We start from the raw sequence: 24636 nt of genomic DNA, 5'->3' as shown, positions 1-24636 counted from the left end.
GTGCACACACCACAAAGAAGACCAATTTCTTCCACAATTTGCCATTCCAGGTGAACGAGTTGTCCCACTAATCAGATTCTCCAAACAAGTGTTCCAACACAGGTTAGTTTTCTAATATTTTGAGTAACGTTTTTAATTACATGACTGTGGTCATCGATCTCTAGGCAGCATTCTGAAGTATTAAATTTTCCACAGATCCCTCCTTCCTCTGCGAGGAGGTAGTCTACTGCCAATCGAATCTGGTAAATTACTGATCGCGTTTGCTGTTGCTGCTGTTTAAGAGATCCATGGTCAGAGTTTGATTTGACATTATTTCAAGCACTGCTTGTAAATGGATTCGACTGAGCACTCACACTGGGCTGTTCCACTCGCTGATCACCACATGTCGCTGTCGAGGTGGTCGCGACACAAAGCAGAGACCACACGCAGTCTCTGATGGCAACTCTTTATTATCGACAGTGGCTGACCTTTTATATACTTTCTAATTGTTTATACTTCTTCTGCCCCAACTATTGGCATCAATAAATCAACATAACACCACTGGTGAAAAGTAACAGTGACTTCAGCTAACTTTCTAAAACTACGTTGTCCAGCTACGAAGTTCTCTCCTTATCTTTCTTCAATTCCTCTCTTCTCTCGGTCTCCTTGGTAACAGCCTTGGAGAGAGCTCCTTATCAGCTTCTTGCTTCTCAGCTTCTCCTCGCTCCTTTAGCTGACAGGCCTGCCGTTAGCCCCTTCCGCAGTAATTCATCCATGAGGGGCAGAAAACAAGTAGAACAGAATAGGATTTAAAAGTCTGGTGATTAATTAGACTTGGTTTAAGTCTGACACACCTTGAGATGACACCAAAATTAATCATCCTAGAGTGCAGCCTACAGCCCACTACCCGCATTTCTGCATTCAGGAAACATAGTTTCTTCCTTTTACACTGTCTTTATTGAAAAGCTGAAAGATTCAAGAGGAATTACTAAATCCTCCAATGAGTCCATGAAGTTTCCTCTCAATGATCTCTTTAGTGCTACTGCAGTCTACTATTCAATTATACAGGGACAACTACCACAATACTCTCATTAAAAATGTGTGCTTTGTTAAAATAACCATCAAAAAACCCTAATCAGTCATAGTAAGGCAGAATCCAAAAACTTCAAAGTGTGCGTATAATATACTCATGTAGTTGGAAAAAACGAATACACGTTTATTAGAACAAGTTTTGTTTTAAAATCTCATTTTTTCTACTTTGCATAGCTTTACCTCAGCAGTCCACAAATTATTTTTGCTGTATTAAACTAGTGAAACAAGGATATTTAGTCTAGATTTTAAGTTCCAGAAGGAAGTATTATGCAGCTGTTATAAATGGAAAGTTTTATCAGTAAAATACCGAATTGCAGAATGAGATCAGCAAGAAATTCTATTACTTTGTATCAGTAAAATTTAATTTATCAGTAAAATACCGAATTGCAGAATGAGATCAGCAAGAAATTCTATTACTTTGGAAGAGCAGGGTGATATGTTAGAGAACTCTACCTTTCCAGACACTGGAGAAGGAGGACCAGCACAGGGGCTGGAACAGCTACTGCTCTCTGCAGGCTTCACTGAGGACTGAGCTGGTTTGTCAGCTGAGGATCGTCTGGAGAGCAAAATGTCTTTTTCTTTGTACTTCTTTGGCTGGCGGAGTGCAGGAGAAGCAGATTTCACTGAAACCCTAAAAAGGACATACCTTGAGTTTCACAAGCAGTCACTGAATATTTTACATCGACCTGTCAGCTACTGCATGACCACACGTATTACAGCAACTACAAAATCTATTAAACCCTAACTAAAAATCCCATACTGATCATGCATTGCTTTTTAATGCTACTGGTAAACCTCTTCTGCTACTTCTCAAGCATCACAATTCATGGACAATATTCCTGACTGCTCTCTCAAACAGCAGGCCCAGGTATGAAACACTTCTTTATGGGATTACAAAGCAGCACACAACAGTATAACACCTTTCAACTGTATTTCCATGGTTTCCACCTCCTATGACTAGCAGAAATTTAAGTGAAGCTTGTATACATCAATTGCAACCTACAGTGAGCGGAAGACCTCAACATCTTACTTTTCAGCATGAGAGGAGGCAGACAATTCAGTTTCTGTTGAGCTTTTTCTGCTGTTGGTTGACTTCCATGTAGATGCCAAAGGAAGCTCTTCACAAGTCACAGGTCTTGGTCTCTGGCCAATTCCTGAAGGCTGCTGCAGACCTGCAGACTGTTCTTCAGCACTCAGAACAGCTGTAATTGCTCTTACAGTTGTTTCATCAGCCTGAGACCACGGCTTAGAAGGAGCTCGCATACGACGCAGGAACAAGCTGTGCCACTTCTGCCTGAGTTGCAGCAGCATACCAGCAGCCTGCAGTGAATTCCAGTTCTGTTAAATACTGATGAAAATTAGATCACACAGGTAAGAGGACCCTGTCTTTTTCACAGCAGGCAGCACCTGGCATTCTAATATAAACAGGGCCCACAATGAAAGGCAAGACTAAGGTCTTGGGGAAGGGGAATAATCCATATTTAAACTAAGATGCTGATTTACTTTCTTTGCCTTGGGTGCAAGGTAATTTTTGAAACATTTCATTTAGCTCTGTACTAAACTTAGCTTTGTACTGTAAACCCACAGACTTTTTTTTTCCTTTTTATCTTCTGAGAAAACCCAATCCTTTCATGCTTTATGCCCTTCCTCTCAAATCAGTCTCTACTCATGCACTCTTCAGTCATACTTGAGGGAAAAGAGCTCTAAGTGACATTTTTCTTAAAGAGACACCTGCTCAAGTGTGATGACTAAGTTCAGAAGACTGTAGTCTAATTCCCATGTTATCAGAAATGCTTCCATTGTAATCAGTTTTTAAAAATTACTCTTTTGGACACGTCTAGGAGAGACAGTGTTATTATTAGAGCTGGTAAAGCTGTATGTTTCATGACCCATAAACTACCTCCTACCATCGCCACAGCTCCTCAATGACATAAAGACTTCTATTTCAAAGAGGTTTTGAAATTTCTCCTTCCAAAATCTGACAGCAACTTTCTTTCAGCAACTCCAGCTTCAAGTGCTCCTTTTTTGATCTGATTTTGGTTATTCTCTCAGAGAAAGAAGAGCACAATATGCCAATGTGGCTGTTCTCTCAGCTCTTGTTCAGATTTTGGCTATCCCAGCTCATGCTATGGCCTGATGGAGCACCATGCAGGCAGGACAGGAGGCCAGAAGGAGCAGAAGGGCCCTTACGCAGCCACTGTCACCTGCAGCTTGCTGTCCCTTGCAGCCATTATCTTTTGTCTGGCAGAATCTCTTCAGAATCTGCTGACCTGTGGAAAGGGACAAATCTGCCAAGCTCAGACATTTAAAACAGCGCACTGCCCAGAAAGTTTGTGAAGCAGATCCAACAGCATCTGGACTGCAGAGGCTTTCCTGCTCCCTTGTGTGAGAGACAGGACACCCACACCAAGAGGGAGGAAGAGGGGTGAGCACTCTCACTGTTGACTTAGGTGACTAATTATTTTCTTTCTTTTTGCTCACAGGTAAAAGAACAGAAAGGTATGGGTGGTAGGTGATGAAGCATTGCAGCCCGGATGTTGAATACACGAATTCACGTGACAGACAACTCTGTGCCAAAGGGGATTGAAGCCCTTCAATTCCTGACGAGCTCGTCAAGTAAAGGTTAAATCACAGAGTACATGGTTTGAGAGACCCAAATGGACCATGACGTTCTTGGAGAAAATTCTGGGCTACTCAAATGTTACAAACACCTTTTCATATCTTTTTACAATTCTTCTACATGAAGCAAGCCCAGGACTAATTTCTTTCTTACTTCAGGGTCCAGTTTGAGATGGAGCCATTCATCCAGCTTCAGCAGTGGCAGATCAGCAGCTGTTTTGTCCTCCATCTCACTGTCACTGCTATCATTAGATACCCATCCCCCTGAATTAAAGACAAAAGGTGCATTAGCATCTCTATATTATTTCTGCTTACACACAAAAACCTGCATACTACTGTGTTACAAGCAATAATATTTTTCCTTCTAAAATTGACTTTTAAATGTAACCATTTGTAAAACTACCTCTTCTTTTCTGCAAATACACTGGAAAGTCTTTGCTCCAGATAGCAGCAATCAAGTAGCCAGACCTGCTGAAAGTCCTGCTATGTAAAAACCTGTACTGATATGATGTGACTCAACTCATGTACCTTCCCCAGTATTCAGAGGCCACTATCCAACTTTTGCCTAAAGCTGTTTGCAAAACCACACGTGGCTCTATTTCCTCGTAAAACAGCAGATTTAAAGACCTAGTAAGGAAATATATATATACAGACATGGCTATTAATTAGAATTCCTGATTTTTCTAAAATGCAATTCAATCAGCATAAACACTACTCTAAGGTTCACAGTTTAAAAGCAAGACAGGAAAGCTTCAGAAATAAGTTGGACTTTTAGTTTGATTCAAACTATGACAACTAGCTGCAGTTATTTTTGCTTCCATTCCAGCAGGACTCAATTGAAATGAGGAAAAAAAGGGAAATTTCTATATCTTCTCTATTACTTAGAGTTAATAGCGCAGTTACCTGACATTAAAAATTATCAATAGAACCTATCTTGAAAATGTATGTGTCAGCTAGAAGCAACATGACTTGTTTGCCATATTGATTGTTTCTAAATTATTCTTGCCGTTTCAATAATCTGGGTCAATGTATCAAATAAAGTAGTCTGTAGAAAAAGAACACACATACTACACTTCTCAGTGCCAGTATGATCATTAGACATTGTGGCTGCATTCTTTCCTTATGAACTATACTGCAGTTTCTGATACCCTGGAACTGTGTCATTTATGGACTTGAATATGTAAGGAATCCCAAAACGGAGAGATTTCTTACAGGACCGACAAACTCTTCCTGAATAACTACAGGAATTATAACAGTGCTGTTTCCAGAATCAGCCAATATATGTATTAAATATTACTGAAAAGTAAGCTTTCCTTGTCACACACTGATGGACAGCAACGGAAACATTCCAAATCCAGACTCCGGTGTACCTCGAAAGGATGAAGATGCCTGCAAGGCATTACTTGGCAGTCTGGCTGGTCCACAGAAGAGGGACACGGTGACAGGTGTCACAACAGAGCAGCACCTGATGTTTGCTGTCCTGTGAGCTGCCGTCATTTCATCGTATATAAGCCAGTCTGTAGGGAGGGCCTGGATGGCTGCAGCTTGTCCATTTGCTGGGGCAATCTGTGCAAGAGCAGGTAAGACCAGGCTATTATACCCTCTACCTGTAATGAATGTAAATTTGAACGTATCTCTCATTTTATCCACAGACATTGTGCATGCCTCAACCTGGCAGTGTTCACGGCCACGCTGGGGGGGCTCTGAGCAACCTGGACTAGTGGAAGGTGTCCCTGCCCGTGGCAGGGGTTGGAATGAGATGAGCTTTACGGTCCCTTCCAACCCAAACCATTCTATGATTCTGTATTTTGAGAAATAAATACATGTATAATTAGATACATATAAAAATATACATGCAATTAAAAAAGCGTGAGAGAATTCAACCAGATTCACAAATTATCCTACCATGATAAAACAAAATATTTTGCTTTAAAAAGAAATGTTAAAAAAAAGTTTCAGAGAAAAACTTGCTTTTAAGAGTAGGGATCATTATATCTTTAAAACAATTTTATAACTGGGGCGGTTTTTTTACCATTTTGCCTTGTTCCATCTAGAGAAAGGACTAATTGAAACAATGGAAAAATGAAACAACTCCAATTCTCTCAGCTGAGTAGAACAGTATTTTCTAAAGCTGTAGTGTTAAATGCCCATCGTGCTTTTAACGTACTGACAACTAGGAAAAGACATTTCTAAAACATGGGAGAGATTTTAGTGCCGTGTTTTTTGAACTATGAATTCCAAGTGATTTTACCTTTTTACACTGAGACTGGCCAAGAACAGAGGTAGGATGAAATCGCACTTTCTTCTCCTTTGGTTCAGTCAACAGCAGGCTTTCTCTGTCTACATGCACCAGATTGGGATACATCCCAGCCACTAAGGCAGCTTTAATCACAGCCCAGTTCTCAGAGTTAGCATTAACATCTCTAATATCAGCTCCTCCTCTGGCTCTCACAAAACCTGACAAATGAAAAAGACAAAACAGCGCCACGTTAGCTTCTCTTTGGTTCTCAAAAGGAGTTAGAAACTAAAGGTGAAATAAACGACTTAATTGTTTCATTTTTCACCACTGCCAACCTTAACAGCAGCAAGAAGAAACCATTACACTGAAATCCTTCCTGATAAGGGGTTTCATACTAACACAGAATATTGCTGTTTTCTACAATTTAAAGACATTTCCTGTGGGAATAATTTATTAAAACATGAAATGCAGTGGCATGTGGAGATGAGGGTGCTTTCAGTTAGATCAGCCACACTTCCTCATCTACACCATACCCTGCATGAATGTGTACATGGAGGTGTATTTCAAATTAAGTAAGGAAAATTACACCAGTGAACATGACTTTTGTTACAATTTCTAAATGCCTGACTTTAAAACAAGGTTAAAATTGTTTCCAACTTCTTTACCTGAGGCTCTAAGCTGGCCAAGCAACTGTGTTCTCATTCCTGCAATGATTTCCATTGTGGCTTGGGATACGAAGTTCTTTTCACAGAAGGCTCTCTCCCAGCCGTCACTGGGGGCCTTCTGCCATGCCTGACAACGTTTTTACATTTGCCTATTAATTTGAAGGGCTTAAACTAAAACTGCATTTTTTAAAAAAGATTACATTTATGTCAATAAAATGCAAAACCTACTCCAAAAGTTAATGTATCAAACCAGATACTTTTTTCTGTTCAAGAATTAGATTCTCTTTACGTGTTCACTAGAATGATGATTATGTCAAGTTAAAACAAGAAATAAAGATCATTACATTAAGATCATGATTTGAAGTTCAGTGTAGTAAGATATAAAGAGGCACATGGTTAGAACATTTAGAATTTTATAAGGTTTGAAAATATCAACAAAACATACTACAAAAAGGGTTCCCTCAATAAAATTTATTGAGTCCAATACCCAGGAAAGCCACTAGGCAAAAAGAAAGTCTTCTCCGAGTACTTAAGCACAGTCCACCACTCTACATCCAAGTGGCTTGGTACATTTGCATTGCTTGGCTGGTGTGCTGTGATCAGAACTCTCTGAAATGAAATTCTACCTGGAAAGCCCTGAGCAGGGCCATGTGGTCACTGAACGTCCCGGCAGCAAAACGCTTCCTGCACAGCACGGCTGCTCGCTTTTGGGAGGCCAGCGTGGGCAGCACAAAAGGGTCTTGGCAGGCAAGAGCACAGGCAATGGTCAGAACGGGGTCCAGGCACTTCAGAACTACAGCATACAACACCATTTTACCGAGGTGTGGCTCTACAGGCAATTCAGTGAGGTGATAACCAAGCTCAGTGAGATCTTCCCAAGGGTCCATGGCATCTATGGTCTGTTTATAAACAAACAAACAGACAAAGGAGAGGGGGACGGGTAGGGTGGACAAAATCACTTTACAGAGAAAGCAGAAAGGATGTGAATACTGGACATTAACTAGACTTGTTTCCAAACACTAAAAAAGCAAGTGAAACTATTAACAGAGACAAGACTTCAAAGCACTCTCTTCCCTTGACATGGAAAACCACATCCCCACACACAAAATGAAAACAGACAATAAACAAAAACTCAGAACATCCTTAGGTAATTAAAAACGGCTTCAGTACAAACTGAAGTCAGTAAGACAGACTGCTACACCACAAATTTGGGATCAAACACAATTACCATCTAAACCTATTCCTTCTCTGACCTTAAGCATATGCACAGCATTTCTCACAGTTACAGCAGGCGGAGGATCTGGAGCTTTCATAAGAAAGTCTACAACTGGACAATTAATTGGAGTCAGAAGTTTTGTGTACAAACAAATCTCCTGCAAGGTAAAAGGCAGAACAAAAAAGATTACCAAGATTTGGAAACAACCCCAAACCCATGATTTGTTGCAATTAATAGTATGGTTTGAGGACATTGTATTTTTTAAAGTTACAGTTTCTAACTGAACATGCACCTGAAGCGGCATTCTTAGAAGTTCTGGAGACTGAAATTCCAACATATTCTGAAATCGCAGCCTGCTGAAGAGACGAAAGCAGACTCCAGGCTGACAGCGCCCAGCCCTTGAAAATAAAATATGGGAAGTGGTGAAAATGAGGATTTCTTTCTAAAAACAAAACCTAAAGCCAACAAAGAGACACAGAAACTCAGAATGGAAAAGAAGAAGCAGTTCTATGAAGACAGTGTTGTCAGTCACATGCAAAGTGAGAGTGTTCCAATCGTGAGTTATCTTTGAGAGTGTGGCAATTTTTTATGGTAATTTTAACCCAACACTGAGAAATCTGGAGAAAGAAAAACAAGGCTTATCTAATGTAAAGTGCTGTGGGGTTTTTGCTAACTTAAGACCAGTCCAAATCTCAATCATCCTTTGTTGTAAGGAATCAGTTGCAAACTTTATTTCTTCCTCTCACATCCCCCAAACAGAAGTGATGCTTGGAGTAAAAGGCAGAATAAAGATTAAATAACTTGTGAGTGAATGAGAGACAGCCAGCTCTCTCATTGATATACATCTATGTGCAAATGTGCAGCTTAATGCCAGTATGACTGATTAAACAGGCATTTGTTGCTACACAAACTTCTGAGCCCTCACCCACAGTGTTGGGAAGAATATAATCATGGCCTGTTAAGTCATGGATAGCTTGGAGAAAGTGAAACAGGCAGTCCTCTGCCCACAGACAAGATGTGAAAACACCCCACTGGACACTGTGACTGCTGGTGCTACATGGGAGAAAGAGGAAGGAGAACAAATTAATGGGGGGAAAACAACCCAGACCTTTGGGAAATGCTTGAGCATCACTCTTCTACAACTTGGGAAATTATTCCAAGGAAATACATACTGACCCTACACACTGGACTAGGCTAGAAACAGTTACTACATTGTGTGCTTTATTCGAAACACAGATTGTGGATATCTGCAAAATGGAAACCAGTATGAGGCATTTATTACCTGCCTTTTCTCTGGACAGCACTGGCTTTTGAAATCCAGCCCATTTTTAGCACTGGAACACAACTCTGCACATCAAAAGACTTCTAGAAAAACAAAGAAAGGAATATAAACTGAAAACTCAATAGGGTACATGAAATAAAAGTTACTAGTTATTTAGATTACCAACAGAAGTTTCCTAAAAAGTATGAAACACTAAGAGATATACAGTAGCTTCTGCAACAAAGGTACCTTCTCAGTTTCAAGTGAATTTATGATGGTATCTCCTTTGTAGTATCTTAATGCTCCACAGTTTGTGAAAGTCACCATTTTCTAGTCAATAGGTAATTGCAAGTCAGTAAAAGCTATGTCAAATCTGTGTTCTGAGATATCACAAAGCAGGTAAAACTACATTATTATACCAAATAAAGTTTTCCTTTTTATCTCTCTTGGAAATTACCTACTTGTTTTCTTAAGACTGATGTACAATTACAAAAAAAACACTTTATGAGAACCTCAGAAATTTGGTGTGCATATCACCTATGAAATCCAATTTCATTTTCAAAGCTGTACACTAGGTCTTAAATTGCCTCATTGTGTGTTCTCACTTTTCTTGAACAAGTAATTAGGAATGGGCACTGAACACAGCAAAAAAAACTGCTTAAAAACTTCATGGATTATTTTTGGACTTGATACAATAGTAGGACAAAAGGAACTCCCAGTGCTCTCTAAGTCTCAGGAAGGTGGTGGTCTAAACTGAGGACTTGTTTTAAAAATCCAGCAGAAATACTAAATTGCAAAAGAGAGAGATCCATTAATACATCAACCTAGATTAGCTTTTACAAGGTTTTTTAGACAGCTAGCTATTTACAGTATTTGTCTTCAAACAAATGGATGTTGAAACTTTTCAGCGAGGACTGTTGCCTGACAGGCAGTAGATCTCAGCATGTAAAAGCTTTTTTTCATTTTCATGTAAAGTAAAAAGAAAAAAAAACCAAGTTCCCCAAAGTTTATGCACTGTGTGTTTTAGAATTGCACTAGGAAAATTTAAGGCAATCCTACCTCTTTCACCTTGCCTGAGTCAATGACAAACACCACATCATTGACTGTTATGCTGGTTTCTGCAATATTAGTAGAAAGAATCTGCAAAGCAAAAAAACCAAAACCACCAAAACTAGAGTCACTGTAAAAGCAAAGGCAAAACAGATCATTGTAGCATCGGACAAAGTCCTCTAATACTTGCAATTTTGCGGATGCCAAAAGGTGGAGTTTCAAGCACTTTCTTCTGATCCAAAGTCTGCACACTTGAATGAAGCATGAAAACTTGGTATCTAATGCAAGACAAAAGGAACATTTTAAGGCTCCTTAAAAGAAGCAATGAAAAGCCACAGCAACTAAAGGTTTTACCTGTGAGCATTAGCAGCAAATCTCTTGTCATCCAAAAGAATGCGGTCCCTGAGGCTCACTATCTCATCATACCCAGGAAGAAATATTAAAATTGCTCCTAAAAAAGGAAGTGGGTTTGCAAAGTTAAACAGAAAATTCAAATACATGTCGACTAGCACTCAGAAGGTTTTAATGTTTGGGGATTGCTGAAAAAAGAGCACGATTCATCAGAAGCCAAAGCCACAACAGCTGGTTAGGTATTTACCTACCTGCATCACAACTATGACAGATGCTGTGAAGTAAGTGCATTATCAGATCCAGATCCACTTTTTCATCATCAAAACTGTGATGATAAGCTGCCAGTAGTTCTCTGTCCTCTGCACTAAGGTCACTACCACTATTTTGGACCAGGGAACTTTCATCCAGATTTCCAAATGCAAATGAAGCGCTGTAACAGAAAAATACACCAGAGTCAAGGCTGCCCCTTCGGGTTTGCATTGAGCCATCAGCTCAAACTTAGATCAGGACCAACACGACTATTGGTCTTGAATTCTAATGCTGAAGTGTAGCAGAAGGGAACCACCATACTATTGCTGTTCACTGATTTCAATGTTAACCCAACAAAGGATGCCCCTTCATTTATTAGTGCTAACTTTAGGTTTCTTCAACTTCATTGAAACAGAACCATAAGCAAATGAAAGTGTAAAGATACTTCTCGTTCATCTGTTCAAGGAAAAATATTTAAGAGATACGTATTCTCCAAAAATTTCCCACTAGCAGAAACTGCACTAAGAGAAATTATAATAAATATAATCTTTACAAAACACTACCTCAACTATGATAACTGTCAGTTAATCAGAAAAGCATTCTTGAATGGCCTAGTGTACACATTACTTCTGTCAATTTTCTTTAACATGCCTATTGCATATAAAAAATATACAGATAAAAACACATGACAGATTTGTTTGCAAAGTAAGCATGTGAAAAGAAAATGGCACATAGCATACAATTAGCAAGTTGTGCAAACATAAACAATACAATACTGAGTACAAACTTGTTTGGTTTTGAAATTCTTATTCTTAAAAAAAAAGGTATTGCTATTCAGTCCAGATTTTACAGCATGAAAAGCTAAAACCTGTTCTGATTAAAAGAACACAAACCTCAGATTCCCCATCACTATCATATACAACTCCTTCTGCAAAATAGCTACAGCTTACCTGTAGGATTCCAACAGATCAACAACCTCTGTCTGTCCAAAGTGCCTAGCCCAGTCCACAGCCATCCTGAAAGAGTTGCACAAGTCGTTTCATTAGATTTTTCACTTCAAAAGATGAAGAGCACATCAGGTGAGGCAATTGACACCAGACTTTTGTACCCATTTCTCTCAGTTATCTCTCAGTTATTGCTGGATCTTCAACTTCCCATTTGAAATAGGTGTTAACAGCTATCTGACTTTTAGGTAACTACAGTTCTTTACCACAAAAGAATGTCCTTGTACACAGGAGCACCGGCAAACATGCACAAGGAAATGAGGAGGAAGGAGGTGCCATTCCTTTAAAAAGCCCACAACAACGTGCAGAGATCAGACCTGCCTGTTTGCAGTACCCTTGAAGTCATCTCCAAAAGTCACACCCCAGGCTTAACATTTGGCTATTTCAGGTCTTTCAGAAGCTGTCCTCCTCACAATGCACTTCACTGTTTTACACCTTTAAACTGCATTTCTTCCCAAGTTTTTCAAATGTTAGTACCAGATATCGGACCCCTGGAATCCTAATTCTTATCATTCCATACTACAGTTACAAACTGTACTTCCCTGCTTAGATGAAGACATACTCCATGACCACAGAACTTGAGCTTCTACAGATTCACAAATATTTTTACATGCTACAACATATTTAGAAACGTAACAGAAAGATCTTCTGATATAGATACTCCATGAAAATACAAACTGCCAAACATTTTGGTCCAATTCAGTAGATTACAGTTGTTCTGCTAAGCAGTGTCTTAAATAAGACCTACTGAAACAAAGTTTATAGCTCATAATCAAGACCATGTAATTAAGAATTCAATTCAGAATTTACAGAAAACAATGTGATTAACAGGAGTTAGAAACTGTTTAGGCTGTCAAAATCTACAGTTCTTACAGCAGTGTCATAAGTTAGTAAATTAATTTAGATGTTAAAGAATTTTCTTTCTTTCTCCTGTATTGACAAGTAAATCTATCTTTTGGTTTCTCTGTTTTTACCAGCCATTAGATGATTTGCAGTGGATACTTGCTCCCATGCTGATCAACTGTTCTACTTGACTCAAAAAGCCTCTCCCTGAAGAAATCATCAGAGCAGTCGCACCAGTTTCACTGTGCCTATAATCAACTGAGAAGTAAAACAAAAAAATCCAGCAAACCCCGTAGAAATGTTATTTCTTCATCTAAATATAGTACAAATATTGCTTTCAAATTCCAGCCCAAAGAGAATTTGTTTCCTCACTTTATCTCTGCAGTCACTTCATGTGAATTCCACACTCTTTTAGAAACACACTTCTGTCAATACTTGAAAACAACATCATCAACTAACTAAACAACTCATTAATTCTGCTAGCCCTATCCATTTTTTCAGTAGGCATCAGAATGTAAAGGTAACAACATTTGAAACTGGAGATAAAAGCAGCCATAAAAATCAAAGTAAATTTGAGGTTGCTTTTTTCTTATGTAATAGCACATGAAACTTACCACTGACATTTTCAGTTAAAATAAGATTTAACACCTGAGCAAACAAATCAGTATCTTTATGCAACCAGATGTCAGAAAGACAGGAATCCATTTCTTTTACTATCCACGGTTCAAGGCAATTCACATCTTTTTCAGTCTGAAGATAAAAAACAATACTGAAAGATTAGTCTCTTCCAAGAGTTGTCTTCATTCTCATACATTACCCACAAAGAATTTGAATGGTAATTTTTCCCAGCAGCAACCAGAAATCCAGCACTCAGGTATCAATGCATTGATTTTGTCAGATGCAAGTACTAACACAATGGCAGTCGAGCCATTTGATCTGAGGAAAAGCTGTGTACAACCACCCTAACTGAAGAGCACACTTCAGCTACAGCAGTTCACCCCAATCAAGTAATCTTTAAAATAGGTTAATATCCCCAAAGACTCTACAGAACTACCTGTAGAAAACAGATTTTAAATGGCTAGTAATACAACACAAATATAAATGTCTCTTCCAACTAAAGAAAAAACTTACCAGTTGATTAAATACTGTGTCACCACCATCATCCAACCATTTGTACTCCTCATTTGCCCTTGGAACCGATTTTTGTCTCCGAGATGTCCTTTTGTTACTGTTGCCTTGAGCTGAACACCACTCAGCAAGAGTGTACTTCTGTTTCTCTTCTAGAATGCAAAATATTCCCCAAGAAAGTTTGAGTCATCTTTATTATCCATTGTTTTCTACTAAAAAAGACAGTTCCAGCAGGTCCAAGTTTTACCTATTCAACCTCTCTTATTTAATCTAGAATGCTACTACCAGTCCAACATAAATGACATGTTTAAGGGTACCCAAAGTGCACACTGCAAACAAGGGCTATAAGAACGAGGTAAAACCCACCACTTTGGTGTTGAACCCCCCCAAGCCTCCATTATTTCAAACTACTGCATTCAAAGGGTCTTCCTTAAGTAATCACCTTCCACACAATCTCAGCCCAGATCTTTTTCCAGAAATGGAATGCTGAAGACAAGCGAGACAGTCCCTGCACATAACAACTTATTTTTCTACACAAGTGGAAGAAACATTAGAAAACACCAGTGTCTTAACTGAACTTTTCTGCCCCCAGTGATCAGAGATGAGCACTGTGATAAATATCCAGTTAGGACTGTATGTTATAGCTTTGGGGTTTGCATTTTTTTTTTTTTTTTATTTCTTTAAATAATCACTGGGATCATTACTTTCAGGTGCCAGGAAAACTTCTGAAGCAGTATCTACTTAATCAACTGAAAACCAATGATGTTTAGCTCAAGAGTGTTAACACAAAAAATACATCCATGCCTGAAGAAAGCAGTGAAAAATGTTACTGAAGGGAACAACTTGTCCATTTAGTGCAAGATTGTACAAAATCCTGCCTGCTTTAATAGCTGCACTTTAATTTGCACCCAAAGGTACAGAGCATCCTATGCTTCTTTAGTATTCATGTGGGCACAGCCCCCAGTTCTCTATAACTCTACAGCGTAATAATTAGAAAACAGATGACATTTATCAACTGAAAGAAAAAAGAATGCAACCACCAAATCAAAGTGATTTTTTTCATTAATTGCATAAACTATTTCAGTAATGTAAATACTGAGAGCTTAAAAATACTTGCTGTCATCTAATCACATCTCATTTAATCTCCTGACTTTGGAATTTTAACCGAAAAGAATCCTGTTAATTGTTTGTTCAATCAACCAATGATTCTCATGGCCAACCCTTACAATTAACAAGTCCACCGACCTTGCTGCTTCTCTTCTTTGTACTTCACCATCTCTTTGTTTGTATACCCAGTGCTTCGTAAAATGTCCTCCAGAAACAACTCTTTAACTTCAAAAGGCCTCCCTTGGACTAAAATAGAAAAAAATCCATAAAAGGTTATATATTCACTAGCTTCACTTACAGCATTCATTTTTTCAAAAACTATCTTCACTGGAGTTTATTTTTCTCAGAATTATACAAAACAAAACATTTCCAAAGTAAAATGCCACCTTGTTTCTCCTCAACCTCTTCAATTTTATCAAGTGTTACAGCAGGAGATGTTCATAAGACTGACAGTTATTAATTTGTTTTTAATGAGAAAAAGAGAACAGCCGTTTTTGTTTAGGGTTACAAACAAGAACTCGCCATGTAAGTCTGCCACCTGGATTTAAAATTTCATGAATTAATAAGCAATTAATACAGCTTTTTGCAAGGTTCCACACGGAGACAGTACATCTTTGTACTGAACTACTTTCTTTTCATCAGAAGTATGTGAGAAGAGATTCTTATCTCCATGTCCTCAACTTATTCAGCAAAGCTGAGCTTTCTTTACTGAATACTTCTTGACAGATGAGACATCCCAGTGGCCTCTCCCTTCTCATAATTTATCCTGATTTCTTTTTCAACAAGACTGTTTTCTAGACCTTATCTGTGGACATTAAAGGATGCTTTTTTGCATGAAGAATTCAAATCTCTGCATTTTGATTTCTTGTCCCTTAAGCTGACTCAGGATCACTCCGGATTTTCCTTCAGAAGGAACAATCCACAATTCACACACTTTTAGAAGCTGTCACAGAGGAAGCCTTCCAACACTGAGCACAAGCTCTGTGTACTACAGCAATCCACAGCTACAAAATGTTGGTTTCTGTGGTCAGGATTTTGTCAGCCATAATGCTGAAGGAGAATCAAACCTTTTACATTACATGAACAGACAAAGATGCTTCTTTTAGTTCTTAAATTCTCAAAAAAAGAAAAAAAAAAAAAAGTGGGGGGAAACCATCTTTTCAATTGTTATTGGCCTGTTACATAACCAGCACAAGCACTGTGGCAAACTGGAGAGATTGCCATCAGAATTTCCAACACAAATTGACTGATCTGAAAGAACAGGAAGCTGCAAAATGAGTAAACTGGAAAGCCACACAACAATCACAACTGAGGCTCTCGCTTGCAAAAAAAATTCAGAAAACATGAAAGCATGTGTAATTTCCAGATTCCTGTCTCCAACAAGTTGCAAGTCTTATTTTACTAGGCAGAAATTCAAAACTGGGAACTAAACACTTCCATCTGTAAAAAAAAAATTAGGAAAAAGAGGTTTCCTCTCACAAACATTTGATAAAATAAACCAGTAAGCAATCCCACTTCCTAAAATTGTTGAGATTTTTTTTAAAAAGGCTGACATGCAGAGAGTCTACCTGATTGTCAAATAAAGCATTTCTCTTAAAAGCTACTTTACATTAAGTAAAGTAATGTAAGCTTAACAGCTTACATTAAACTTGGACATTATTGTTGAAAAAGTAAGAGGATTGCAAGGTGCCAGAGCAGGTCGCCCATGCAGAACAACCTTCAAGCCAAGAGCGTGGGGAAAAAAACGCAAACCCACAAAAACCCCCCATCTCCCACACATTTATATTTTGCCTCTACTAAAGATCAGTCACATGAAGTTAAAACAGCAATAATGGTAACTTTTCTTTGCATTTGAATGTAATCTAACTGCAGGTAACTGAGTCTGAACACAAACGAAGAGAAACTGGATGCCTTTTCGGAATATTCACCTAGATGAAGGGCTACTAATTTTCTTTAAATCAAAGAATCATGTCATTCTTTTTTCATGTGAAACCCAATCTGCCTGAGCCTGTATTTCTGAACTGAACAGCTACAGTTAGCTGTGTTTCATCCAGCAACCAGTAACAACCTTCACCAAGCCTGAAGAGTGAGATTCTACGGGAATGTATTAATATGTATCACACTCATGTAGCTCCTAAGTCCTGTATCAGCATGAAGACAGCACTTCAATAACCTCTTCCTACTTCTTCAATTAACAGTGGAGGGGGGCAGGATGTACCTGCATGTACAGAACTCCCAGTGACTAAAACACTTCACTCTGAACGAGGTGCAAATAGTCAAGAAACAAGAAACCTGAATACACAAAGAACAAGGATTCCTGGAACTCTCAGTGTATTCACCATGTGCTTTTACTCAGAATAGTTTGTAAGATCTGTGAGTCTCAGGGCAGGTATACTCAGATTTAAGAGTTAAGATCAAGACTTACTATGTATTACTGGGCAGCTTCCAAAATACCTAATAAAGAGATTTGTATCTACAGCAGCACCAGAAAGAATTAGTTTTAAATTATGCTGGTTTTGCAGCACATCTCTCAGTTTTATTAGCAAGAAGTCGCTGAACCTATCCCTCTCATGTACTTCATCCTGTAACAAAAGGAAAAAAAAAGAGATAAAAAACCATCATAGATTCAGGATCACAACTTCTGACAAAAACAAACTTTTCTAAAAAAATAAAATACATGATTTGGTGGCACATTACAGAGGCCTTAAAATGTGTAAGTCTAGTTTAAGTAATAGGGTTTTATTTAAAAACTATCCATAAGCAAAAAAAAAAAAACACTTCAAAAAGTTTTTATCAGCGCTGAGTGCCTTGCCATGCTGAAGCTGTACACACCTTAACTTTAGAGGCTAAAGTGAATATCTGAGACCTCTCTGATTTTGTATTTAAAGCCAAATTTCAAGAAAACGCCACAAACCACAAATCCTACAAATCTTATTTTCATAAATTCTCACTTCACCACTGATGAGCATTTAAAGAAATGGATGACACCACATAATCAGAAAAAACAGACAGATTGCTTAGACAAGTCAAAGCCACACAAAGCCTATAAATTAAGGCACCTAACTGATTCATCATCTTTGTCATTCTTCTGTTTTGATTTCTATTATGAATGAAGGAAACAAGGACTCAAAATACAAGGCTTGTAGGCTGACATCAAGAATGTATAGATCATTCTCATGCCTTTTTAACTTTGATAAACAGGCAGGCACCTAAACTTATCTTTTAATCTTCAGGACTTCAATCTTGCCATAAGCATTCTAGTTCCCCTTCCTTATTAAATTCCACAATAGGAATATTAGCATACTCATAAATGAACACATCTGAATAATTTGTTAGCCATTAGACTCCACATTATCTAGAAAACTCTGGGCAAACAAATGGACTGAAAACCTGGTAATGCTAAAACAAATGATAACAGAAATTCTGAGACAATCACATTGAACCACATCCATGTAAGCCTCCCTAAGGATTTGCTGCTGACAGGGGAAGTTCAGAAAAATTTACACTTCTGTCTTTCTCCACTCCTCCTGATTCCACAATTAATCATTGCCATGAAAATAAACTATTTTTACAGGAAAAAACACAAACACGCAGAAAAACACCAAACTCCACAAAACAATCATGCTACTCTAAGGACTCAGAAAGTCTCTGAAGCTGATTCATCTTCTACCAAACAAAAACACCTAAAGTGCTCAGCAAATCTAAATAAAACAAATGAGGACCTCATTTTCCAAGGCTATACATATTGCCCCACCCCACATGAAAGACCACAGGATGCTCACCACAATAACATGGGTCACGGTGGAGAGGGTGCTGTCTCCTGCCATCAGCGTGCCAAGGAGCATGTCATTAGTGCAGAATGTTACCAGTGTCTTTGGAGAAACCCTATGGAACACATCACACAGACAGCTCAGGGGCTTTGCACCATTTAAAGGCAGCTAGCTTTCCAGGGATCAAAAATTAAAGCAGCTGCTGACCACAAGAGGAATTACAGTTCTCTCCCCAAAAGACTCCTGCACACCACTTGTTTTTAACCGGTGCCTTTTCCCACACATTTCCTAACAATTTGTAGTGCTTGCGCCCCAAAACTTTGGACAACGGATTAATTGAAAAAATAAGATTCAGATTTTAATAAATAAGGAAGTAAAAGAGAAGCATGAAGAAATTCTGCATGCTCTCACTGCTCTTCTTGAACTGCTGCCTCTGTTGTGCAGGTTTTCCTCCCCTGTTCCCCACTGTCCCAGAGGCACTGCCACCATCACAGATGGGCTCAGCCTCGGCCACAGGCAGGTCTGTCTTGGCTGGCACCGGCTCTGTCACACACGGGAGAGGCTTCTGGCACCTCCTCACAGAAGCCTCCCCACAGCTCCCAAAGCCTTGCCTTGAGGACACAATACAGTACAGCTGACTAAATCACAAAGTCATCTGCTTCATCCTCTGCTCCTTCAGAAGCTCAAACTACTGAAATGTTACAATTCTATACCTGGGGAAGCTGTCCCAATAAAAACAGCAATTGTCACTACTCCCTCTGGTACTGCCATCCTAAAAGAAAACCTTAAAAATTATACTTCTGTCTTACTATAAACACCTCTAAACATCTCCATTCCAGATTTTTTTTTTGTCCACAGCTCAAAATATTGTTATTTCTCCCTTTTAGTGTTTCTCTGCAGCAATTGTATTGATTCCTCTCAAGCTGGATTTCCTGCACTGCTTCCAGCAATTCTTCCATTTTCACCTGACTTTGCTCTTCTTCTGCCAGCATAGTACTTCCATATATTAATTATCCAGCTTATTTGTGATACATCTTCACCAGCTCTTCTAATCTCTTTATATCCTTGTGAGCTTTCGTACACACATTTGAATTCTTACTGCGGCTTTGTTGTTCAAGCGCATTCATTTTCATCAGCTGTGTGTTATCTTTGTTCACTCAAGCAACACAACCTTTTGCCATCTTCTGGTCACTCATATCCCAACTGCTGGCCCTTCCCTGAAATGTCATTTGGCTACACAGTGCAAAGATGTAAAAACCCCACACAATCCATTCATGCTCTGCTTTACAGACAAATTCATCAAGTGATACTGAAATCTCTACTTTTACTTCACTTCATGTTTTAAACACAGAAGCTGAAGAAGAGTAAATTTAGCCCAAACTAGACTGATCAATAATGCTCATCTTCATCAGTTGCTTTCCAATTTTGTTGTTTTCCCTTTTATGACTCCTATCAACTCACACTACATAACATTTCTTACAGCATGCTGGTCTTCACACCTACCTTCAAAGCTTGCGGAACTTTTGGATCCACACTTGTTACAAGTAGAGAGGGGGGAAGAAAAAAAAATAAAAAAGAAAGTGTAGACTTGATCTGAAAATCAGACAAAGATTTCCTTGCATACACTCCGCAGAAGAAGTCAACAGAAAATACCTGAGATTCAGTTCTATAAGACAACCTACTACATGAAACTGCAAAACACAGCAAGAAAGCCATCCTTTTCCCTCTTACGTATTCCTTACCTGCAGTAACATATCCCACCTGGGAGGCTGCAACCCAAACACACTGCAGTTTACCTGTGCACAAGATGCACAAGACCAACACAAGATCAACTGGCACTCAGAAATACCATTAGTACCTGCTTTCTAACCGGATCTGGTAACCAATTGTCTGGCCAATCTTCTCTCTTCTTTCTGCTGCCACTCTTTCAGCCACAGCAACAGCTGCTAAACGTCTGGGCTGAGTACAGAACACACGACAGGCAGTTCCATTCTTGTAGCAGTCATCAAGGATAAATTGAGGAATCTGTAAAGAAGTGGTTCAAATTTACTTTTTGAGACAGTCACAGCTTTGTTAGCACAGGGAAACAATTTAACTGCATCTCAGTATTACACATTGCAAAAGACTTTTCATTAGGATTATCATGGCAAGCATACCTGAAGTAGTGGAAAATAAATTTCTACGTATAAACTCTTTAGGCTTTTTTTAAAGAAAAAACTTGCAGTGTCTCCCTCCTGCTTCAGAGAAATCTAAAAAAAAACTCCTATAGATAATCTCTCATTTTAACACAAGAAATATTCTGGGTACTAAGAACAGAACTACCTTAGAAGAAAAAGGCCTATACAAACATCACTTTCCCTTCAATATTTTGTATTGTTTTAATGAAAAAATTGTATCAACCAGAAAATTGTGAGGAATCATTTTTGCTTTTAGTACCTATCTACTGGCTTAGTGTTTTAAAAGCAAGAAAGTGAATTGGAACAAGATTTTCAATCATACAGGAAAAGAAAAGCCTTAAAATAGCATCAAAATATCCCATATCACAAATATTACACAATTGTCATAAATACTGTTCTAGTTTTTATTTAATTAAAGAAACATACTTGCGTAGTTTTTCCTGATCCAGTCTCTCCTATGATCAGAACAATTTTATTGTCCTTTATTATTTGGACAATTTCTTCCTGTTTTTCAAGAACTGGTAGTGACTGCCTGAAGGAATCAAACTCTGATTCCCCTCTTTCCACTGGGACCTGGGGGATACCATCATTAAGTCGAAAAGTTATCTTGTTTACTTCTTTGTTTTCTGTGAAGACAAGGTAAAAGTTTATTTATGCAGGTACAGAGGAAGGTCACAGAAAAACACTGCTCAAAAACTGTACTGAAAAATTAACATTGCTGACTTTTGATGCATCCCTGTGGGTAGAGTGACAAACCCATCACACATTTAGAAGTCATATTTATAGCAACATGTCCTCCTGCAGTGCTTGAAATAAATATCTTTCAAAACAGTTATTACTTTCATAGGTATTTTGAACAAAACCAGACTCTTCCAGAGCATTGCTCCAAGTCAAAAAAGCCCACAAAGAGCAAAAGGAGAAACAGAAACTAAACCAGAGAACACAGCCCGGTGTATTTTGGTGGCCCTTGTATCTGCGCCCACATTTCACACCTGCAGTTCTCCCTAGAAATACACACTTCCAGGGGTAAGCCTTGAAGCTATTCCACGCCTTTGCCTGAAATCATACTAATGCAAGCATGCTGTATCAAGAGTCCTGGCCCCCACACAGCAGTGTGATGTGTTACAAAGCAGTGCATAAGTAGCCAACAAACGGGCACATCTTCTGAGGCAGCTACTTCACATCCATCATTGCAAGTGCTACTCTCTAATTCCTTGAGAATTATCTTCCAGAAGAATGAAAAGCTTGCTGTAAAGTCAATGATACATATTTAATGTCAGTAACAGATTCATATACTAAATTTCAAGCTCTGTTGTACCAAGACAAACACAGACTAAGAGATCGGGAGAACTAAAAATACATTCTTGAGATGCGGAGAAAGGCAAATATTAGACTGCTCATTAACTTCTCCCTTACATTCCTAAGACATTGCATTTCAGTCCTTGCATTATAGCTTCCCTCTGTTCATTAAACAATCCTATTAAACAACTGAAACAATTGGAAATAACAGCAAAGGAAACACTTCAGGAACAGACACCACCTATCAGAACCATGCCATTAAACAAGGCATATTGGTACAAGTGTTTTCTGTTCACTACACCCATCTCTGCACACAGAAACACACTGTAACTCTTCCACTTGTAGCTGCTAAAGCAATAATCTAGATTAAAACCTTGCTTTTTTTAAAAAAAAAAACCCAACATTTTATCAGAAGTTTGTCTTTCAGTGAACTCTTCCATATTCAAGAAATCAAGAAGTCTGGACAGTAGTCTCTTAAGGACCAAATCTATTTTGTAGAGATGAAGAAATAAAAATTAAAATTCTTCATTTATCAAGGACATTAATTTCTACAAGCAGAACAGACAACTTCATTTTCTCATATGGGTGCTCTTACAGCAGCAGGGGAACACTGACTCTTCAATCCCACCTCACAGAACTTTTATGGAGCCACATTTCAAAATGTGCTTCCAAAAAGGTTTGGCTGGAACTGCCTCAAAGATTCTAAAGTAACACAACACAAGGTGGACATCACCATGTGCATGATATGACTTCCCAAGTTCCTCACAGCACCAGTTCCAAAAGACCTTAAAAGTAAGGAAAATTAATGCGTTTGCAAGAAGGTGTCTGTTAGGACACGAGAGGGGACAGAACAGAAAGAGGTTTCTTTTGTCTTTGGGCTGCAGGTGGTTTTTCCAAGTGGTGGCGATGGACAAGTCCAAAGCAGAACACACGCCCAACGTACCAGATTCAACAGCACAGGCATTTCCTCGCTCTGTCCTTGGCAGGAGTTCCGTGCCTTCCTTATTTGTGACGGGAAAGCGCTGAATCAGACTCCGAACAGCGTGTTTCGTACGGAGAGCCAAGCCACAAGTCATGCCTGCGTGTGCCTCTGATACATCCTTCTTCCTTACAGTCAGGTAGCGATTGGCTCCTTTTCTGTCGGCGGGAGAAGAAAACATACTTTAGGAAAAAGGAACCTACTCTAGGTTGACTTTGATCTGTCAAGGTAGGAGATGCTATGCAAAATCTTTGGGAAAAAAAACAGAAATCACAGTGAGAAGCTTTTTTAATGGAGCCATTAAATCCACAAAGTATAAAAGCAAGCTGTCCCAAAAGGCATGTCACAAGCTTTTCCAAGCATGCATACAGCAACGAACACAGATGCTCATTTCTCTTTTACACTTTTTTCTCTAATACTATTCCTTGCAACACAGTTGAGTATGTTGAAAACATCAGTCAGGTTATCATTAGTCTTGAAATTCTATTGGTCTGCACCAAAAAACTGAAAATTGTACCCTGACTCACCCTTTGCTTTTAGATACCAGTCCAAGAGACTGACAGAGACGGTGAACAAATGCTCTTTCAGTACTAGTGAAACTAGAAGGAAATTCCATCTCTAGAATGATAAATAATAATGAGAAAACAGTAACAATGCAACAGGCACTAATCTTGACAACTCAGTGTTACAGAACCACAGAATTGCTAGGATTGGAAGGGAGACCAGCCAGTGCAACCCCCTGCAGGGTCACCTGGAGCAGCTGACAGAGGAACACATCTAGGGTTTGGGATGTCTCCAGAGGGGCAAACTCAGCGCTTTCCCTGGGCAGCAGTTTCAGTGCTCTGCCACTCTCAAAGGAAAGAAGTTCTCCCTCATGTTCAGGTGGAACTTCTTGTGTTTTAAGTTATGGCCACTGCTCCTTGTCCTGTCACCAAAAAGTCTGCACCGCCTTCCTGGGACTCATCTTGAAGATCTTCATATGCATTAGTGAGATCCCCTCTCGGTCTCCTCTAGGCTTAACAGGACCAACTCCCACACCTCTCCTGATAAGAGATGCTCCAGACCTCTCATCTCATCTCGGTGGTCTCTGCCGGACCCCTGCAGTGGCTCCCTGTCTCTGTGCTGGGGAGCCCAGAGCCGGACACAGCACCCCAGCCGTGCCTCACTAGGGCCGGGCAGAGGGGCAGGATCCCCTCCCTGACCCGCTGCCAGCGCCCTCCCAACAGCCGCAGGCTGCCCCCGGGCCGGGCTGTGCCGCGCACCCGCCTCGTCCCCGCTCCGGAACCGCTCCAGGGCGAGCTGCACCGCCATTTCCACCACCTCGTCCACGCCGACCTCCCTGAGGGCCTCGGCCCGGGCGCGCCCCGCGGCGCCGGCAGCCCAGTCCCCCGCAGCCCCGCCGGGCTGCCGCCGCAGAACCCGCCTGTGTCGCGACATGGCCCCGACACGGCCCCACACGGCCCCACACGGATCGGGGGCCGCAGCTGCTCGGCCCGAGGGGCGGCGCTGGCGGCGGGCGGGGCCTGCGTGGAGTCACCCACAGCCCCGTCGGCCCGAAGGGAAGGAAATTGGCTCTTTTCCCGACGGTAGGGCCAAGCCTGCCTAGTA

General features: G+C 39.7%; 1 protein-coding gene across 1 annotated transcript; it reads right to left on the bottom strand.

The window, feature by feature from the left end:
* Positions 1–349: 349 nt before the first annotated feature.
* Positions 350–24636, bottom strand: LOC128822408 (3'-5' RNA helicase YTHDC2-like). Its single transcript, XM_054004107.1, has 27 exons — positions 24291–24636; positions 23556–23646; positions 22993–23186; positions 21177–21376; positions 20432–20598; positions 18586–18688; positions 17229–17385; positions 14942–15049; positions 13700–13848; positions 13183–13318; positions 12700–12826; positions 11672–11737; positions 10724–10902; positions 10476–10572; positions 10312–10399; positions 10131–10211; positions 9093–9175; positions 8103–8208; positions 7848–7967; positions 7221–7493; positions 6595–6721; positions 5942–6147; positions 5061–5256; positions 3845–3954; positions 2102–2391; positions 1525–1702; positions 350–388 (listed from the first exon to the last, which is right to left on the bottom strand). Exons 1-27 carry the CDS (start codon positions 24463–24465, stop codon positions 350–352), a joined length of 3846 nt encoding a protein of 1281 aa, XP_053860082.1. The 5' UTR covers positions 24466–24636.

The sequence above is a fragment of the Vidua macroura genome, chromosome Z (genome assembly GCF_024509145.1).
Source record: "Vidua macroura isolate BioBank_ID:100142 chromosome Z, ASM2450914v1, whole genome shotgun sequence".
Lineage (NCBI taxonomy): Eukaryota > Metazoa > Chordata > Aves > Passeriformes > Viduidae > Vidua > Vidua macroura.
Note: the sequence above shows the minus strand (reverse complement) of the source record. Positions and strands in the feature narration are given on the sequence as shown.

Coding starts and splice junctions, on each gene's coding strand:
- LOC128822408 (XM_054004107.1), bottom strand. CDS start 24,465: ATGTCGCGACACAGGCGGGTTCTGCGGCGGCAGCCCGGCGGGGCTGCG. Junction 7,968..8,102: donor TTCTAAGAATGCCGCTTCAG/GTGCATGTTCAG, acceptor TTTACCTTGCAG/GAGATTTGTTTGTACACAAA. Junction 1,703..2,101: donor GCCTCCTCTCATGCTGAAAA/GTAAGATGTTGA, acceptor TGTCCTTTTTAG/GGTTTCAGTGAAATCTGCTT.